The following is a 19,980-nucleotide window of genomic DNA, read 5'->3' as shown; positions in this document are numbered from 1 at the left end:
TGCTTCAATGAGGACAAGAAGTATTGGCCGCGAGCGCAATGCTTTTCAACTTGATCCGACATTACGGCGCACTGTCTCTCAAGTTTCGTTGCTGCCAAGTACTATGCATAGTTTTCGATTTAGTGCAATTTATATTCGGATTCTCTGCCGTCACAACGGGATGCCTTTGTATAAAAGCAGTCGGGGGAGAAGATGCTTATTCGAAGATGCCGTACGTTGAGCATGGTAGGAACGGTGAATCAGCAACAGGGGTCATGCTTTGAAGATTTCCAGTATGTTGAAATGCGCCCTTCTCCTCCATGAACAGCATGGTGGTAGGTACCTAGATTCTTTCTATCAATTCCTTCGAGAGTGTTGCCAGTTGCGCCGCAACAATATCAATATTTTAGTATCCCTGCCATCACTGCTCGTCACTGCTCGTCACTGCTATCACTACTTATTACTGCTTATTAACTGCACTTCTCAATCCATAGCCCTAATTTACACTATTCTAAATTATTCTGCTGTTTCTTTTTCTCACTAAACATCTACAGATTTTCACTCTAGACAATCACAACGATCAGCATCTACAAGTCAGTAAGTTACAAGAGGAGGCTCTTATTGAGCTATTGCTAATAAAGCCTCTAGCATCCCTACCAATCATGGAACCTCCCATCGTCATTGACGATGACGACGAGGGTTGCTGTGGCCAACCGCCAGCACGAGGTGGCAGAGCGGATCGTCAAGAGGCACGCAACCACCCGTACGCTCGCGGCGGGCGACACCAGCGGCAGCGACCAATGTTATCCCATCAGAACATTCGAGACACTATGAACTACGTTCAGCATCGACCAGCTGCTACGGTTATTATGGATAAAGAAGCCTTACACTGGCAGAGTTATGCAGTCTATTAAGCATCCTTCAATCCCTTTCCGCCATCATGGATGTACCTGCTACGATTTAAGACTTTGAAAGATTCTTAGGAAGAATTCTTGATAGATGGAACTCTAGTATACCTATTGGAGCAGTAGCTTTACTTCCTCTATGCTAGTTTAACTATACTTGCATTTGAGTTGGAGTCTTCTCAGAGGACGACCCTCTGAGTGCCCAGCAACTCAAAACCGGCGTCACTGAGCAGAAGAGGGAGCGACGGGCAGGCCAGCCCGTTTACTTTGGCCTCAGTCTCAACTATGAGACTGGGGTCGTAGATTGGGCGTGGCGGGATGTCAAGAATGTAGGCATTAGCCCGCAGTATGTGACCCTCGACAATGGGCAGACAAATATTACTATCCGGGTCCAGGCCATGCACCAATACGATACCAACGAACGCAACCGTATTCAAACCTTCAACACTTCGTTGATTACTACCTGTGCGCGACGTATAATCGAGAAGTGGGCGGCAACTGGTACAGACCGTGATCCAATCATTCATGATATGGACAGACCCTTTGGGCTCCAACCTCTAGAATTGTCAGGGCCAACAGCGATTGCTGAGAGTGCTCGACTAGCACAGGCAGGTCAGCTATACACAGCCGGTTTCCAGACCCAACACAGGCTCTTTCGATAAGTGCATCAATACGCTATTGGCAGCAGCTCAGCAGATGCGACATAGGTACATATCTACCTAGGTAGCAGGTGGGTAACAGAAGAAATGTCCTCTAAGGTTTAGGTTACCAAAATAGAGTAGCCTAAATGCTTCTCTAAATTGCCCTAAGATGATAAGATCTTTGATTGCATACCCTACTGATCAAGTCCACCGTGAGCTCCTGAATCAATGTTGAGTCTACGATTTGGTTCTGTAGTCTTTCGTTACACTCAAATCCCACATTAGAGAAGTCCACCCTGAACTTACCGAGGAAGAACTCGATCGCATATTGCCTAAACAGAAACGAGAAGCTCACAAGAAGAACAGTTTTCTTCCTCAACGTTGCTCATCCCCGGGTTGCACCTCACAGCAAGTGTTTGGCACTCGAATGTTCGTTAACATCCGACATACTATCGGCTTCATCACCTTGCGCATTGTTGATAATCTTGAACTGGACGCGGGCCCCGTTTGCATCTCTCATCGTATGCTTGTCGGCTACACCGATAAATTGTTCTTGAGCTCAACGACTAGAACAGTAATAGGATTCCCTGCGTTGTTGCCTACACCCTTCAGGTCTGCTCTGAGACTTAACTTGCTTTGTGATCGAGGCGACATGCGTGAAGTTCACCTTGGATGTTGATTATTGTGGCACAATCGCTCGAGCATGGGTGATCTCGACCTGCGAGACACAAAGGTTATCTGGGTGACCAGTTCCGGTCACCTCCTGGTAGTGATTGATGATCTTGCGAAGAGCATGGGCTTCCTTCCAATCGTGTAGCCATACCATCATGTAGCAGAGGTGTTGACGGGCCACGCAACATTGCCATGTGCGCGCATGTTTATTGATGAGGCTGTTGACAACGCGATGTAGAAGTGAAGTTTGTTTTTGGAGAGTGAGCGGGTTTGATGTTGGCTTACCCTTTCCAAGATCATACTCCATTGTAAGATGTGGAGGCTTTTGAGCTATGTCACCAACGATCACATATGTCTTGGGGGAGAAACGGGCGGCTAACTTCAAGGAGAGGCACAGTAAGTCTCACGGGCTCTTGATAGGTAGTCCGAATGTATTCTATTTATTAATCCTAAGCATGCTAATTTTATGTCCTTTGCGCCTCTATCGCCTTCCGGCCTCTTGTCCCAGCTTCTCCAAAGCAGTTTCATACTCTTCAACACGCTTCTCATCCATCTCCTCGATTCTTGTCCTCTCCATCTTCTGGCCTCTCTTGATGCCTGCATTCTTTCCGATCTTGTTATAGAACCAACTCTCGTCATCTCCAACGAGCGTCCATGCGCATCCTGATCGACCAGCTCGTGCTGTACGACCAACTCTGTGCACGTAACCTGCCACGCTGGGAGGTAGATCGTAGTTGATGACGTGGTCGAGGTTGGGTAGATCGATACCACGGGCGACAAGGTCGGAGGCGACGAGGAGGCGGATGGGGGATGAGGGTGTTGAGAATGCTCGAAGGGTCTTGCGACGGATGTGTGTTGGCGTTGTGGATGTAAGTGTACCGATGTGAGATTCCAGTGAAGGATCCAGGAGGGCAAGCAGACGCGATAGACGCAATGCGGCCTCGTTAGACTTTGTGAAGATGAGAGAGGCAGGGACATGTGATTTGAGTGATCGACCTAAAGTCTTAGGCTTGGCCTCAGATTCAGACTCTGAATCAGAATCGGAACTTGTGTCGGAGGTAGCGTCAGAGTCGGAATCCGAATCGGAGCTCGAGTCTGAATCAGAACTGGTATCTGAGTCTGCAGCCTCATCAGGCTTAGAAGCTTCCTGATCCTTGTTAGGACTGGCCATGAGCACATCCTGACTGCGGAGAAGGTCAAGCAGGTAGAGAGGCTTGAGACCCGTGTCGTGAACTCTGATAGAGAATTCCTTCAACTGCGCAGGCAGAGAATGCTCGGCGATCTGGATATCACCGTCACTCTCCAGAACAATCATCTGCGGTCTATGCAGACCCAGCTGGTTGAGCAGACTCAAGTCTCTAGTAAGAGTAGCACTGAGAATGATCTTTCGAACACCAGAGAAGTTGATGTCGGGGAAGTCGCGGGCCGTAGGTTTGTTAACGCGGAACTTTTCCATAACTACATCCAGCCAGCCTTGGAAGCTCTGCGCCAGAAGCTTATCAGCTTCATCCACCACTAACCATCGAACGTAGTCGAGACTGAATCCTGGCGTTTGCTCCATGTGCTCGACGAGTCGGCCGGGTGTGCAGATCAAGACATCGATCTTGGAGAGGAAGTCGACAACATAGCCGTTCCTGTTGCTCAATCGAGGGTCTGTGTCTTCGAGATCCTCGAGGCTGTCCGTTGCAGAAAGACCCAGCTTCAGCTGATTTTGTTGTTGAGTCTCCTCTTGTAGCTTGTTGTATGCTTCGGGGTCGTATCGGAGCTCCTGTTCCATAAAAGCTTTCTGCTCGTCTTCGAAAGACTGACTACCAACAGAGATGCCCACTCGGACTCTCTTGCGATCACCACCATCGAACGCTCTAGCGCAAAGCTCAAACGTCTCTTGAGCTTGCTTCACCAGTTCACGAGTCGGCAGAACAACCAGTGCTCTTAATCTGGTGAGACAACCTTGGCTGATATCCCGCGTAACAGGCAAGGCATAAGCGAGTGTCTTTCCGGAACCAGTGGCTGCAGAAACACACACATCGCCGGGTCTGCTCGTAGGAAGCAACAGAGGAAGAGCAGCAGTCTGCACAGCAAAGGCGTCTTGAAAGCCCTTCTCTTCCAATACACGGCAGGCCTTGGGTAGAATATCGAGCTTGGAGAATGGTGTTCGAGTATCCTGCGAAACCCGGATGGGCTTTGCTAACCAGGGTGGAAGAGTCTCGTCGTCGGTCGGCTTCGCGTCGGTAAGCGTGACTACTGGTGCTGGTTGCGGTAGGGGCTCAAGTCCATGAAGTTCGCCCTGGTCTTCCTCATCATCCTCCTCTGGGGCCATTTCACCAGCCAGCTTGAGAGACTTCTCCAATCGCTCCATGACAGTCTTATGTCTCTTCGTCTCTTCCTTGTCCTCTTCATCCTCCTCAGTAGGTTGAGGTTCCTTGGTTTTCTTCTTCTTTTCTCTTCGCTTCTCTTTTGTCTCTTTCTCTTCCGCTACTGGCTCCTCAGTAATAGCCTTGGGTTCCTCTATGGGCTCGGCGGCGTCGACCATGGGAACATCCTCATCGTGATCATCGGCTGTGACCGTGGGGGTACTGGACTCTTCGGATTCTTCTTTTTCTCCTTTGTCCTTCTTCTTCTTATCCTTCTTATCCTTTTTCTCTTTCTTATCCTTCTTCTTGTCCTTCTTTTGCTGCTCCTTCACCTCTGCAGCGTCCTCTTCTACAGCGCGACTCTCTTCTTGGACATCATTTGCTTCCTTGGGCTCGTCCTTTTTCAGGGTCTTTTGCGCTTCGGACTTGGGTTCAGGCGCTTTCTGCGTTGGCTCATCGTCGGAATCGTCATCGTCGTCCTTGGCTGCTGTTCTTCTCTTGCCTCTTCTAACCTTCTTCTTTTTCTTTGGCGCTTCTTCGCTTTCCTTTTGCGGCGTACTTGGCTCTACCGTCTTTGACTTTTTACTGTCGGGCTGGGGAGAGTTTTGCGCCTCTTCTGTGAAATCGAACTTCCTCTTGGGAGTCGCTGCAGGCTCATCGTCAAAATATTGCTTCTGAGGAGCCGTAGGTTGAGGCGGCGCAGGCTTTGCGCTCGGAGGGACGTATCGCGAATAGCCATAAGAATTGGCAGCGGGCGCAGGAGCAGGGGCTGCGTTGGTAGTGGCTCTTGGTGAAGGCGCAGGATTTGAAGGAGTCGAATTGGAGGTGTTTCCACCCTTTGGGGGAGGAACGTATCTGGCGTACATTTTTTCGACAATTGCTTCACCAGATTTCGCGATGGAGGGGCCTCAAGTCGCTTCAAACTCCCAGAAATTTTGGGTGGATTGAGATCTTATCGGGTTTCTGCCATTGTTGACCGCTAAATTTCTGGCTCGGTCCGTGCATGTTCAGGTACAAGCTGTACATGTTCATCGATCGCTTACATTTTAAAGAACAATCGATCAAATTTATTAAAAACATCTGAACTAAAATCGAAGTTGACTCTCATATTCAATTAACTTGCTTTTCCTTTTTGAGATTTATCAAAACAGTTTGGCATGACTAAGTCGGTTTCATATGAGACTTGGATACCTCCCAAGCTTTACGCCATCTTTTCCCGCCCATCTGGCCAGCTCCACTCTCTAACGCTTGTCTACTTCACCCCTGTTCACTTAGACGTGGTTCAATATGAGAAGACAATACTTTGAATGAGACGCATCTCATCTATCAGACAACAATCGACACCTCCATAATAAGACGAGCTCAAATACACTCTTCATACTCCAGCAAGTGCTGGTTGATACGCTTTACAGCTGAGAAAGGGCCGGCGGATCCCCCTTTCTAACCGCCATCATGACACGCCGCACATACAACATCGCTATGGTTAGCGACTTCTTCTTCCCACAACCAGGAGGTATCGAATCTCACATCTATCAACTCGCCACAAAGCTCGTCGACCGCGGCCACAAGGTCATCATCATCACACACGCCTACGATGACCGCAAAGGCATCCGCTACCTCACCAACGGAGTCAAAGTCTACCACGTTCCCTTCCTAGTTATCTACCGCGCCGCCACGTTTCCAACCGTCTTCTCATTCTTTCCCATCTTCAGAAATATATGCATTCGTGAGAGGATTGAGATTGTGCATGGCCATGGAAGTCTGAGCAGTCTTTGCCATGAGGCTATCCTGCATGCTCGTACGATGGGCTTGAGAACAGTCTTTACTGATCACTCGCTCTTTGGCTTCGCTGATGCGGGTACTATTCTCACTAACAAGCTCATGAAATTCATTCTGAGTGATGTTGATCACAGCATATGTGTGAGCCATACATGGTAAGTCTTCATTGATCACACAATTCTTGGCATTCTCCAACTCCGTACAGCAAAGAAAACACAGTGCTTCGTGCATCTCTTGACCCAGTCATGGTCTCGGTGATACCCAACGCTGTTGTCGCAGAAAACTTTCGACCTAAAGATGTTCCTGCGTTACCTTCACCCCTAGCAACATCTTTTAACCCTGAAGCGCCGCTTTATCCTCCGCCACAGCGAATTGGCCCTCGCGATACCATCACCATCGTTGTCATCTCTCGTCTCTTCTACAACAAGGGTACCGATCTTCTTATCGCCTCCATTCCCCGTGTGCTTGAGAACCACCCCAACACACGTTTCATTATCGCAGGCTCTGGTCCTAAGGCCATCGATCTTGAGCAAATGATCGAAACCAACGTTCTTCAAGATCGCGTTGAAATGCTTGGTCCTATCCGCCACGAAGAAGTTCGCGATGTCATGGTTCGCGGCCATATCTACCTCCACCCATCTCTCACCGAAGCCTTCGGTACTGTCATTGTCGAAGCTGCCAGCTGTGGACTCTACGTTGTGTGTACCGCCGTCGGTGGTATTCCAGAAGTTCTCCCATCGCACATGACAACCTTTGCCAAGCCAGAAGAGGATGATATAGTTCTTGCCACAAGTAAAGCAATCAGCGCCATGCGCGCCGGCAAGATCCGCACGGAAAAGTTTCACGAACAAGTCAAAAAGATGTACTCATGGCAAAACGTCGCCATGCGCACAGAGCGTGTCTACGACGGCATATCAGGAACCATCCCAGAGGACGAGTTCTACGGTGTTGATACTTCAGGCTACGGCAGCCGCATACGAAACTTCGCCCTCATTGACCGTCTAAAACGTTACTACGGCTGCGGTATCTGGGCTGGAAAGTTGTTCTGTCTTTGTTGTGTTGTGGATTATCTCTTCTTCTTGTTCCTCGAATGGTGGTTTCCAAGGGATAACATTGATATCTGTCCTGACTGGCCTCGCAAGCGGCCAGCCGATGACGATGCTAGCTCTAAAAAGGGCGCGCAGAGCAATCGGTCGAGCACATCTCTAGGGGCCGCTAAACTGGAGTAAACAATCTATGTTCACGAGTTGATGTTTGGCAATAGACGACACGATGTAACACTAGCAAAGGTGTTTGGAGTTAGTAGGGGCATTTCAATACATTTCACGAGGCGGATGAAACAAGTTAATGTGTGTATGACTCTTGCGTTGAACAACGCGAGCCTTGAGTGGTGGTAATTAACAGGGAGCTAGCTATTCTAGACGCTTTACACAACAATAAAAACAAGTACAAGCTGCCTATTATTCGGCAGCGCATAAAGCTGGCATCCAAGCCGAGGGCATACTAGCCTCTATGATTGATTCAACCCAAGATGATTAGCCCCGGGCTCCGATACGACGCCTCTTAGCAGTTCCGGTCTCACGTTCTCCATTATCGTCATCATCGTCGCCCGTTTCCTCGGCGGGTGTAGCAACGCTGGCTGGGCGAGCGGATGGTGGAGGCGCACTCCGCTCCTTCTCTGCACTTCGAAGATCGCCCAATAGCTTCTCGACCTCGACAAACATGCTGCGAGTGTTTTTCACAACGCCGTTCTCGTCGAGGCGGTAGCCTACTATCTCTTCCTCCTCTTCCTGAGACCGTTTCATAAAAGCTGGTCCGGGGCCGCGATCAGGATCAGCGTTGTACATGATAGCATTGCAGAACATGTGAACGAGTTCACGTTCAAGCTGAGCGCTATTGATAATACCTTTGGGCGGGACGAGCTCTTCAGACATGGGCAGCCAAACATGCGCAGTGCCAGGATCACCACTAGGTAGGCTTGCGGCAGCTTGAACCGCAGCCTTGTTTCCATGCTTGATAGCAGACCGGATAGACGTTATATCCTGTGGCTGCAACACAATCTGGCGGTAATTTGGTGCATCCTTCTCGCGTAGTCTAGTGGCAAACATGTTGGCGTCACGGTGGCTCGAGATCTGGTCAAGGGCAGACGACGACACCTTTGTGAAACCTCGAGTCCACAGAACCTGAGTTGTCTCGGCTGGTAGTTCAGGAGGTGTGCCTTGTCGCTTTCGCTTATGAAGCCGCGAAGAGACACTCCCTGGAGTCATAATCTGAGGTCGACCAGGTATACTCTCGTCAGCAGTAGTATCGCCAGTCTCTTCTGTGGGTCGAGGTGTGGCATCTTCATCCTTAATCCTGGTTGCTGTTTCGCTAGCCTGTGTTGCTTGCTCGTCATTGTGAGACATCACAGACTGACTTCGCCTCGACCGACTGATTGAAGGAGTAGAGCTAACTCCGCGAGCCTTCTGACTAGCCCTGGCGGATCGGCCCCGAACAGATTTGGGCGCTGACTGTTCAAGCTTCGGGACTGCTTTAGGCGCTTGCTTCTTAGGTTTCGGAGTAGACGCAGCAGAGCTGGGAAGAGTCGCATTCTTTGAAGGCGGGCTGACTGGCTCAAAAGCTGGACTTTGAGGAGCTGCATTCGCATGACCAGGACCAGGGGTCGAGGGAGTTGAATGCGGCGCCCATTTTGTTCCAAATCCTTGGAGAATATGTACTGAGGTTGAGGTAGGTGTGTGCGGCGCAGGAGGTGTTCCGAGTCTCTTCACTGGAGTGCTGAGAGCTTGGCGAATGATATGTCCCAAGGCGCCAGGTACTTGAGGCTGAGGACCTTGTTGAGGGGGCTGGTTCTTGCTCTCTGGTTTTGAGGCCTGAGGGGCAGAAAGACCAGCTGGCGACGCATGCGGTGGTTGAGGCTGGTACCCTTGTGGCCAGCGTTGCTGAGGTGGTGCAATAGGACCTGCACTTCCTGGGGGAGGATTTGGTGAGGCTGAAGCAATCGGTCGAACCTGCTGTGCTTGTCCCTGTGGTGGTTGGATAGGACGAGGATGCGGCACAGGTGTGGTTGAAGATGGCCGAGCCTGGAGCGTCTGGCCCGCACTCAAGTCTACTGATTGTCGCGGAGGCGCTGGTTGTAGAGGTGGTGGTATTTGACCAGCATGTTGAGGCGGTGCCAGTCCTGGTTTTGTAGGAGTTGGTCGGGGCTTGAACTGCTGTTGCTGAGAAGGAATATGAGGGACAGGAACGTGACCTTGCTGGGACTGTTGTGCCTGAGCAAGCTGGGCTGGTGTAGGGGTATGAGGTTTTTGAGTTTGTTGGGATGGTGTAGTATGTTGTGTTTGGGGGGTTCGGGGAGCTTGCTGCGCTGACGCTGGCTGCGGCGGTTGTATAACTTGGTGAGTTTGTGGGCGTTGCTGCTGAGGTTGGGCTTGCTGTCCCTGTTGCTGATGCTGAGCCTGAGGCGGTTGCGGAGCAACAGGTTGTGGTCGAGGCTGAACCTGAGCATGCTGGGGCGTTTGAGGGTGAGAGGATAGCGGTTGAGCTCCAGGTTTGGGGGAGAACTGTGCACTTTGCTGAGGGTACCACTGTTGCTGTTGCGGCACCTGCTGGGGATATTGCGTATGTGTTTGTGAGTGTTGCTGTTGCTGAGGATGCTGCTGAGCTGGTGGTGGAGCTATTGGCCCTTGAGCAAGAGGTGACTGAAATTGTCGTGGAGGAGGCGTGTGGGCAGCCTGTGGCGGTTGATAAGGCTTCTCCCACTTAAGAGAAGCTCCAGCTGGCGATGCATTCTGAGGAACTGCACTGCCATCTTTCGGTTTCGCACCAGCCTCTGGCCGTGGAGTTAAAGCCTGCTTAGGAGGTTGTGATACCTGCAGCGGCCGTGGTCCAGTCTGAGGAACTCCTGGTGGGGGTTGAAGAACTGAGCCATTAGCATTAGGTGGATTAGGCGAAGGAGAAGGTCGTATCGGCGTTGTTCCAGCGGGCAAATGGCTTGGTGGTGCAACGCTGGGTTGGGCGCTCTGAGGAACCGGAGGCTTTGGCGGCAGTACAGGCGTTTGTGGTGTAGGTCCTTTTCGAACTGGGGTCGCCGCACTCGATGTCGCAGCAGGTGACGGTGATGGCCCATTAGACGGAATCGAAGCCTTCTGATCCCTAGCAGCAAGCACAGGCGTTCCATTTTGACTTGCGGCTCTAGCGCGCCGCTCTCGTGCTGATCGCTCTAGGAGATTGATATCCTTCTGTACCGCTTCGATTTTCTGTTCATCCTCTCGAATTTGACCAACAATCTTAGCGCGGTAACGCTGCCAGAGGCGCTGGATGAGCGAGTGGGCCTTTTCAACATTGTCGTACACCTCTTTCAACGTCGGTAGCGGAGGTCCTTCAGGTTTTCGTTTTTGCGAATTTGGTGATGCTGCGGGATCGTCGGTTGTATCCTTCTCTGAATCGCCTCTCAACTCCTCCCCAAACAGTCGCAGGAACAGATGCTGAAGCGCATCGGGCTTTAATCGTGCGGGATCATAACTGGCCTCTTCCTTGATGAGCGGATTCTCTTTGAGTTGCTCAGAGATACGCGCGAAGGCCCCAGGTTCGACACCTTGAGTCAACAATGACTGGAATAGTAACAGTGACTCGAGGGACGTGTAGGCGGCTGGTTGATTCATGCCCCACGATCCACCTCGCCAGCTTTCCAGGGGGCCTTCACGTCGTGCAAGAAGATGGACTGGCGCCACGGTCTATATGGGTTTGGAAGAAGTCCAGTTAGGCGTCTGTCGCGACACAAGTACGGCTACGTCATGGCCGGGGTTCTATGGATAAAACACGTACAGGCAACCTTAGTCAAGAACTCCAAAACCGTCTATGGCGACCTCGAGGCCTTTCATCGGGTGCTGGGCGTCTGGGAACCTCTCGTTGCGAAACGCGCTCGACCGTCGGACCAGTAGTGTGGTTAATTTTTTGCTCGTAATCGCGATCGTCTGGCAAGTTGTCACGTGATGGGTTTCGCCGAAGATATTGCGCGGAATGAATTCTAATGTTGATTTCGATGATGCAGGGAAGAAAAATCGGGCTGCGTTTCTCCAACCTGCTAACACGCTAAGGCCTGGCTCAGCACGTGATACCCCTGAAGACCAACACGCTATTCCAGGCGCGTAAAGCGCTTTATCAAGGAAGAGAATTATTCTTCTAGTGCTCAGATTTATTGTCGCATTTCACAAACCTCACAAACAAACGGAACCAGAAGCATTATACGGTCTTGGATCAGATCCAATCAATTGGTAGCTAACGCCGGTTTCGGCTGTTATAGCGGACTAAATCCCAGCAAGTAGCAGCAAAGACTCCAAACTCCATGGTATCATGTTGGAACTTGGCATCCGGATATGCTCCGTGCTTGCCCCCCTTTCAATAACCACCCATCCCATCAAATCTATAACCACATAACGCCATTGCCAACATAAACCAGATGAACATAAAAAAGGGAACGGTCTTGGTAGTAGTACACAAAAGGGAGTAAAAGGTTAAGATGAGAGCGAACTTGAGGACCCATCTACACTGTCCTGGGTCTCATCGTCCTGACTGTCTCCATCCTTTTCAGTTGGAGACCTTGGTTGGTAATTAAGACGCAACTTTTCGTCTAGTAATGTGATCAGTCTCTCTGAGTACTGATCTAAAAGGCCGCTAAGGACCGTCTCGTTCATTGCCCTACTTCGAATAGCCCGATCGCCGAGAGCCGCTGCTGTTAACCGCAACTCCTGGTCCAGTTCAGTCAGGTTATCTTGGCTGATGGGTTCTGAAGAGGCCAGCTTTTTCCTGAATGACCTGAGTTGACGACAGGTCTGTTCTGTCGCCATGTTGACTGAGCCGAAACCACGCAAGTTCGACGACGAGGTCTTCTTGCGGGTGCCCATAGAAGTAGAAGGCCGTCTCATAGATTTCGCTTTCGGGGACACTGGGGGACTAGACCGTGTGTCGCCCGAAGGTCGTCGTGACGGTGTATCATCCGCCACTGTACTACTGGGGCTGATTGGTGGTGCTTGTGTAGGTGTCCTGACACTAGCAGCCAGATTGAATCGTGAAGTTCGCCGTTGAAGGGTTCGTGGAGGCGATTTCCGACCTGATGCTGGGGACTTTCGTCCAGATGATGGCGAAGGCCGCTGGAATTCAGCCAGTTCAGCTTTCGACAGCACCCTGCGAAGTGGCGGTCGTGCTGAGACGGAATCCTTCGCAGGCGATGGCTCTCTGCTCGTTGTGCCAGGCACAGGATCATCAAGATCCAAACACCAAATCATCATCGTTCCATCTGATGCAACGCTCACAACCTTGCGGCTTCCATCATCATTCTCAACCAGACACACGCCATTGATGGCCTCTGTGTGACCCCATTCACGGTCCAAGAAGCTGCCCGTCTGGGCGTCGTATAATCGGATAGACTTATCCGTGTTGGAAGTTCCAAGGAGGAAGTCCTGATCCTTCGGGGGCCATTGTCCAAAACACAATGAGTCCAAAACGGCAGATTCGCCTCTGTTCTCGTCTTGACATTTGAAGCAAGAGATTTTGCGTCCTGTGTTGAGATCATACTGACAAATTGTCCGGTCTAGTAGAGAAACAAATACAGTTCTCTGGCCCATGCCCAAAGTCATCGAGCTGGGCGAAGCTTTCAAAGAAATAACTCTTGAGGGAATAGCAGCAATAGAATCCGTGTCGCCCTCTTTAGTAATGATGTCGTAAATCTGCAGAGTTCGGTCAAAGGAGCAAGTCAATACTTTGTCCTCGGACGGGACCATGACCTGGACCACCTTCGCAGCAAACTCTAGTGTCTGAAAGTGTTCAATGGAGCCATCGGCGGTTCGATGGAACAGCTGTGCGGTTCGATCTCGCCCGCACGACGCCATCAGAAACTTCCCATCTTTGTCATAGACACTGACAGAACGGCAGTCAGCTGTGTGAGCTTTGATATCCAAAACAGGCTCCTTGGTTGCGATATCAGTCATTCGCAAAACACCCATTCGATCGGCAGAGATAAGCAGTTTGCCGTCATTTGTGGTACGGGCGCAAGTCAGCTGGTTGACCGGGTCCATCTCATTTTCAGGTTCGGTCATTCCGATAGGCACATCAATTGAGGCCTTGACCTGACCTTCCAGCGTCCAAAATGTGACGTTGCCGCCGACGGTCCATGTCAGAAACGAGGCGTCCAAGTCGTTGGGCCGCTGTAGAACCTGGATGCCTGTCACGGACTGTCCGTGCCCAGGAATAGGAATACTAGCCATGGCCTTGCTATCCTTGCCAGGCACATGGTCAGAGCTCCAGATATCAATGGACTGCTTTGAGTCAATGGTGACAAGGTTATCTGCCAGAAAGCCCAGAGCAAGATGCCCCTCAGATGCGAATGTAGTATCTTTGACGCATGCCGATGGTGGTTGGGCATCCAACACAGCTTCAACGTCTAGAACGGCGAAATGGCCGTGACTGCCGCCAATATAAGCAACGTTATCTTTAACGGCAATCGTCGAGATAGAAAAGTCCAGGTTAAGGACCTTTTGCAACTTCAACTGTTTGTCATCGTCCTCAAGAATACACACATTGCCCGTTTCTGAGCAAATGATGAGACTTGAATTCTTGACAACAGCAGCGCAAGTAAAGGTTTCCTCCAAAAGCGAACCAAGCAGGATGTTACGCCCTGGCAAAGTCCTTTGGGAGGGTGGTGTAGATGCCGGCTGCTCGCTGAAGAACTTTTGTTTCGTGGGCGAAACGGCAGGTCCATCTTCAGGTTTCCACATCTTGACATGTCGAACTCCAAATGTGACAAGAGAATTGCCTATCCAGACCATGTCTTTGACGTAGGAAGTGCATCGGTTTTGTTTGAAAAGCTTCGCCGCACCCGTCCGTGGGTCAACTTTCCAGATAAAGAGAAATCCATCGTTGGCTGCTCCAAGAGATGCAAGGTACTGTGTATCTGCAGACCAAGCAACGCAATTGACCCCAAAGGCATGCTCGCTAATTGATACCAAAGGGCTGTCGGAAGAGGTGTCGTGCAGATTGAAGATTAGAACCCGGGGTGAATAGCCTGTTTCGCCAACAGCTAGGTATTTTCCATCTCGACTTAGAGCAAGGCATGTTGCAGCCTTGATTCGCTCACGGCTCGTCCATGTATTGCTGGGAGATTCGTTCCAGTCGGATGATGTATGTGGTGAATTGGGATATCTAGGACCTGCACGGCCACGGCTATCGTTCGCCTTTGGTGTTCCTGAAGGTGTGGAGGGTGTATTCTGAAAGGTTGCTACAGAGTAAAGAGGGACGGCAGTCGGTCGAGCTCGGTAAAAGCGTTGAGAGTGGTTCTCGCCATTGACATCCACCACAACAACAGCCCCGCCAGCAATGTATGCAAAAGCGGATGAGAGAGTATCGAATCCTGTAGGCGAGGAACAGGTAGTACCGATGACGCGCTTGAGGGAAAGCTTGGAGTTATCGTGGGGTCGACCACGCATAGGCGACCTGGAAGACCTGGAAGGACGACCTAAGAACGGAGAGTTTGAAGGAGTAAGTTTGAGGCGGCTGTGGGAAGGAGTCGCCGCCATGATACCGCCATTGACACTTGGTGAAGAATATTTGCTGAGTTTTTTATGGTTGAGAAAGTCGACTAGTGGGTTGATTCAGATATTGCAGTAATGAAGCATTAAGAACAATGCCCGGTCTCAGATAACCCCCAAGCACGAACAAACACCTGAACGAAGAACAGAGAAGACTGGAGATGAAAGAGATGAAAGAATGAACAACCAATGCCTATCGCCCACGAAGGAAAATGCGAAGAATATGCAGAATAGAAGTAGTATGATGCTGTACAGGACAGTAAAAAAGTGGATGGTGGGCGGTGTAAGTCGGGAAGCGGCTGCGGGCCTGCGGGGGCTGAAAAGACGATTATTGAGATGCAAGAGTGCAGAAAAAGGCTGCGGGGAGGAAGGCGCGCGTTAGTTAGTTTGCTTCAGTGGAGAGGGAAAGAGGTTGGAAGCCGAGAGTCTGGGTAGTTCTTGCTACCTAACTTTGCACTTACAATGACTATTATTATGATATTAGATTATCTAGATATGGTTAGTGAGCGACATAGAGAGACATGATCTCCCAACGAAAGCGGTCGGTGATGAGAGGGGAAAAAAGGAAGAAAAAAGAAGGTTCGCACCAACTCATGGATGGGTTGGAATGTCGATGACTTTCTTCTGACTTAAGTTAGGTACAATAACCCAACCTAACCCCAAGCCATTCCCTTCCCGTCAATAGTCGAGGAAGAAAGAGCCCCAAGTTCAGGTCCAGAAGCCTGGGTCTCGATACGGTAGGCGCTGGAGAGGTTGTTCTACTGGGATTGTTTACATGGGCCCATGTCTTTGGTTGCCAGGGGGCCTTGTTCTTTCGAATGAGAGCCAAGACCCTGACGTCTTATTCCTCTCATGTGGTCTGGGCGAGAGTTGGAGCTGATTCTTGGGCCGCTTAATCCTTGTCGTCTAGCCCTCCCATCAGTGGCTATCACCTCGAATCACTTCAGGCCAGGACGGTGATGGATATTGAACCTGGAGTCTTTGTTGGTGACAGTGATAAGGACCCAGACACAATCACCTACAATTGAGCCTTCATCTCTCGATTCTTGGCTGTGTAACTGCAAACTTTTCTTCAATCTGACAGCCATAGATGGCATGACCTTTTGTCTAAACTATCGTATGTCTTCCCAGCGTCCAATTGTTGTCGAGCCACCAGCCACGATACCCCCGACCGACTCCATTGACCAGAATAACAACACATCAAAGACCTCCACTTTGACCATAATCATCGACACCGAGATCACAATAATAAACAAAAGGCAAACTCTGCCTGAAGAGACCCGTTTTCTAAGATAGAAGAAGGCAAGAAGCCCTATCTTCTCCGCCGCTACATAGCCGTTATCCGCTTGACTAATTAATCCCGGCGCTTGGTGAAATGAAGATGCTCCCCAACACCGTCCCGTCCCTGTTAGCCCTCTACCTTTAGACTCTAGCCCTTTCTCGCTTGTTTACATTGTATTTGTTAATCGTGATTGTCTCACTTAGCTTGTGCTGGCTTTCGATAGACCAGCCGATCCATTAATCCCGGTTCTTCAGCAAGACAATCAACCATCTGTGCGCGAGTCTCCTTTTCCAAACAAGAACCTCCAAAGCCACTCAATACCCATGTAACAAAACCTAAACAAACATTCGACAGCCTCAAATATTGAAGACGCGTTGTCGTTAAGCCTTGAGAGCATGGTTTGCTTGGGCAATGGGGTTTCTTAAATGCATGAACAACTCAGAGGACCACAGTTATATCACAGCTGCATATACTCATGCCAGTGGCTCGAGCTCCAAAACACCTTATTTTCTTCGATTATACGTACTCCTTCTCTTTTGAATATCTCCTGCAAACGCCAAACGTCCTTTTATAACAAGGCCTTTCTTTGTGGCCTGAGTTGTTCAAGATCTCATAAAAGTCAAGTATCCAACTCCTTCATCTCATTGTTTACGATGAATCCAATACCAATTATACAGCGAGACCCTCTTCAGACGCCTCGTCCCGTTCAAGACGCTCCAATCCTGTTCCAACGGCTCCGTAGACTCGCAGGGGTACTGCAATCTCAAAGCTCTCACATATCAGATTCTCAACAGCCACAAGCACTGTTCCTCCCTTCTCATCTTGTGAGATCTGCTCAAGTAGTGGATGAGGCGCGCGTCTCTCACTCTCATCTGGAGAATCGCTTCCTGTAGAGGGCACCACAAACTCGATACGAATCTTCCACTCTAAGCTAACTCCACTGGTTACGAACTCGGGAGTTGCAGTAATTGGGATTGTCGGCTTGAATGTCACCCGCCGTGAGTACATTGTTGCCTCAGATGAAGATGAGTAAACCTTTCGTGTCACTCGATGAATACTCGACTCGGATCTTATCGCCAGAGATGGGTCTACCTTCTCTGATGTTTCCAGTGTGGTGTGCACTGCATAACATGGGATATCTGCATCTGTAAAGTCGATCGCCATCGTGACCACTTCACCCAGTCGGTAGGCAGGCCTCGTAAGCATCACCACGCCAACTCTTTGTCCGTTTCGAGCAATCTCGAAACGGTTTGGACTCTGCTGCCCACCAGAAGTCATGTTGCTTCGCATAATTGCCATATGGATGGCTTCCTGAGCGGTACTGGCTTCCTCGTATGTCGATGGTCTCCTAGAATTACCGGCACCTGGAGAAAGAACGATACTACCACTTTCATCTCGAGGTCGATGTACCAGGTCGTCCACGTATAGTAAAAAGTCATTCAGCGCTGACTGCTGTCCTTTTGCCCCATCGCCGTGGGTCTTTGGTGCCTTTTCCTTATCACTGCTCGACGGACTTTTGACTTGGGCTAAATCCTGCAGTAGGATGTACGGGTTCATCAAATCATGACCCAGAATCTCGCCATGACTATTGACGCTTCCCAGAACTCGGAATGGGACTTCGACGGATTTAACTTGCTGCTCTTTGGTGCCGCCAGCCCTTTGTGTGCCAATAACCAGGCTATAAGATATCTTGACAGCTTTCCCGCGGTGAGACGGAGGTAGGCCCTTTGGAAGTTTGAATGAGTACTCAAACACTCGGCTTTCCCCAGGTGCCAGCTGCAAATCGACAAATAGAATGGACTGCGGCGTGGTCAAGAGAGGTACAGACTTGGAATTTGCAACTCCGCGCATCTCTTTGATGGTGCTAAGCTCTCCTCCACCCAAAAAGTCGCCGAGTGAGCTGCTGATACGACCCCATCCGAATCCTCCCAGCAGGCTGCTGTCGCGTTTAGATTCAAGCCCAACGACACCGCCTCCCTGTCCAACAATCCCCTTCTTTTTGACTTGCTCGAATTGTGAGAGACTGACTAATGATCCGTCTAATGAGAAAGAGCCGTGCAGTTGAGCGTAACCCATCATAAGAGATTCGGGTGCTCTCGTCTGCGCCGCAGTCATACCGAGGCTTCTCCGCAGTGGTCGTGCATGTCGATTAGGTGGTTGTGTCACATACTCTGAAACCAGAGTTTCTGACGAGTTATTGCTGACCGAGTAAAACTCTCCGCTGCTTCGTGGTGTTCCTCCCAAGACCCCACTGCTTGCCAAAATTCGGGCTGCGGGTGCAGAGGCAATTTGTTCGTTGATAGTAGGAACGCCATCCTTAGAGCGAACTGGCAAACCAGAATCACCTACAGCATTCTTAGGGCTGAGCATGTTTTCGTTCGTTGATCTTCTAGATAAAGGTGGGTGTTCCTCTCGAGTAGGTGGAGGCGCGGCAGGGAACCGGAATTCTGGCATTGGGTTTTCTGACGGTGATCCCAGTGGAGATGCTCTTCGCTGGCCTGGTACAATTGGATTCTGAGAGTTTGTCGGCGAGCGAGATATTCTGCCAAATCGATCAGGCGGAGGATATGAAGCGTGAAATAACGGAGAGCTTGAAAGTCGGTGGGGGGAGAAGGATGCTGCAACTCGTTAGCTGGTAGTCAAGGGAGAGAATGAGAGCAATCTACCAGAATGAGGCCCAGTGGGTAGCTGACCCTGGGCTCGAGGAAGTATTTGTAAACTTGAAGCGCGCCCATGGCCGCGATGCGGTCTTTGAGGTCGAGCTGGGAGATCATTGCGTTGTGTGTGGTCCTCGACAGTATTATTGGATCCGATTGAGACAATGGAAACGGAGCGTTTGTGGGAGTGGCTCGAGCCGCGATCGCTTGTACTTGGTGATGAAGGCCATTGAACTGAACCTCTGCGGCTATGTGATTGAGGCGCAGGAACACTTAACGAAAGAGCAGAGCGGCGGTGTCCTCTGCCTGAAGATGCTGATGGCGGTGGGGTTAAGCCTTGATTCGACTTGGGTCGGGTATGTAAGGGCGAGGCCAGTCGACTTCGTTCTGACTGCTGCGGCGGCGGTTTCGACTGGCCCGGAGCGGGCGCTACGTTCTTAAAAGTAACGGTACATTTGACTTCCTCGCCGGCGAAGACAGTCTGATCGTGCCAGCGTATAAAGACGCGGATGTTGCTCGGAGCTTCTGGGGCCATTGCGGGAAAGGGAGGCCGCTCAGCGACGAGCGCGTGGATTGAGACGGCTATGAGATGACAGATGCAGCATTTCTACACGGGAGCATATTCGTGGACGGAGGCGACGGGAGGAGCGAGAGCGAGAGCGTTAGAGACTGTATTGCTGAAGCTTTGTTTGGCTATTGAGGGAGGAGTTAAGATGCAACGTCATGAAGCATGCCGTGAAAGGAGATGGAGGAGGTTCCCGCTGGCGTCTTGGCGAAGAGCTATCTTGGCCAATCACTGCTCCCGCTGCAGGTACAAGCTTACACTACAACGGAGCCTCGGCCGCCAAAGCTCCACTGCCAACTACCAACACTAGCAGAAGACAAAGACGAATGCATCCTACTTATAGATACCAAGCTAGCAAACATGAGTATGCATGGTTCAAAGAGCGGGCTTATGATGTTTCTTCGTCCTTATATTGTCAGGTTTCATAATGCCAAAAATCCTAAATCCCCATGATATTTAGCTTCAATGCGAGGCTGTAGAAATATACCACGCTCACGTTTCAAGCCGACATTTGCTTACTTCCCTCTATCTGAACACTTTGACTTTTCGTGACGTTGAAGTGGT

The 19,980-nt window shown here is 50.4% G+C and overlaps 5 protein-coding genes across 5 annotated transcripts; 2 read left to right on the top strand and 3 right to left on the bottom strand.

Annotated features, from left to right (window-relative positions):
* Positions 1-641: 641 nt before the first annotated feature.
* Positions 642-1,546, top strand: B0J16DRAFT_377754 (uncharacterized protein; the record flags this gene model as incomplete). Its single annotated transcript, XM_046130868.1, has 2 exons — positions 642-876; positions 1,053-1,546. The coding sequence occupies 2 exons, from the start codon at positions 642-644 to the stop codon at positions 1,544-1,546; spliced, it is 729 nt and encodes a 242-aa protein (XP_045988937.1).
* Positions 1,547-2,607: 1,061 nt separating this feature from the next.
* On the bottom strand, positions 2,608-5,448 carry B0J16DRAFT_327887 (P-loop containing nucleoside triphosphate hydrolase protein). Its single transcript, XM_046126160.1, has one exon. It carries the CDS (start codon positions 5,415-5,417, stop codon positions 2,679-2,681), a length of 2,739 nt encoding a protein of 912 aa, XP_045988936.1. The 5' UTR covers positions 5,418-5,448; the 3' UTR covers positions 2,608-2,678.
* A 396-nt stretch (positions 5,449-5,844) lies between these two features.
* On the top strand, positions 5,845-7,712 carry B0J16DRAFT_16957 (uncharacterized protein). The gene is made up of 2 exons (XM_046122388.1): positions 5,845-6,485; positions 6,536-7,712. Exons 1-2 carry the CDS (start codon positions 6,004-6,006, stop codon positions 7,557-7,559), a joined length of 1,506 nt encoding a protein of 501 aa, XP_045988935.1. The 5' UTR covers positions 5,845-6,003; the 3' UTR covers positions 7,560-7,712.
* A 153-nt stretch (positions 7,713-7,865) lies between these two features.
* On the bottom strand, positions 7,866-14,900 carry B0J16DRAFT_257619 (WD domain-containing protein; the record flags this gene model as incomplete). Its single annotated transcript, XM_046123152.1, has 3 exons — positions 7,866-9,584; positions 9,933-11,063; positions 11,877-14,900. 3 exons carry the CDS (start codon positions 14,898-14,900, stop codon positions 7,866-7,868), a joined length of 5,874 nt encoding a protein of 1,957 aa, XP_045988934.1.
* A 1,635-nt stretch (positions 14,901-16,535) lies between these two features.
* Positions 16,536-19,480, bottom strand: B0J16DRAFT_16925 (Rgp1-domain-containing protein). The gene is made up of 2 exons (XM_046122384.1): positions 18,861-19,480; positions 16,536-18,812 (listed from the first exon to the last, which is right to left on the bottom strand). The coding sequence occupies exons 1-2, from the start codon at positions 19,384-19,386 to the stop codon at positions 16,864-16,866; spliced, it is 2,475 nt and encodes an 824-aa protein (XP_045988933.1). The 5' UTR covers positions 19,387-19,480; the 3' UTR covers positions 16,536-16,863.
* Positions 19,481-19,980: the final 500 nt, after the last annotated feature.

Source organism: Fusarium flagelliforme, assembly GCF_020744385.1.
Source record: "Fusarium flagelliforme strain FIESC 12 MPI-CAGE-AA-0113 chromosome Unknown B0J16scaffold_1, whole genome shotgun sequence".
Taxonomy (NCBI): domain Eukaryota; kingdom Fungi; phylum Ascomycota; class Sordariomycetes; order Hypocreales; family Nectriaceae; genus Fusarium; species Fusarium flagelliforme.
The sequence above is the reverse complement of the archived record's forward strand: the minus strand, read 5'-3'. Positions and strand labels throughout refer to the sequence as shown.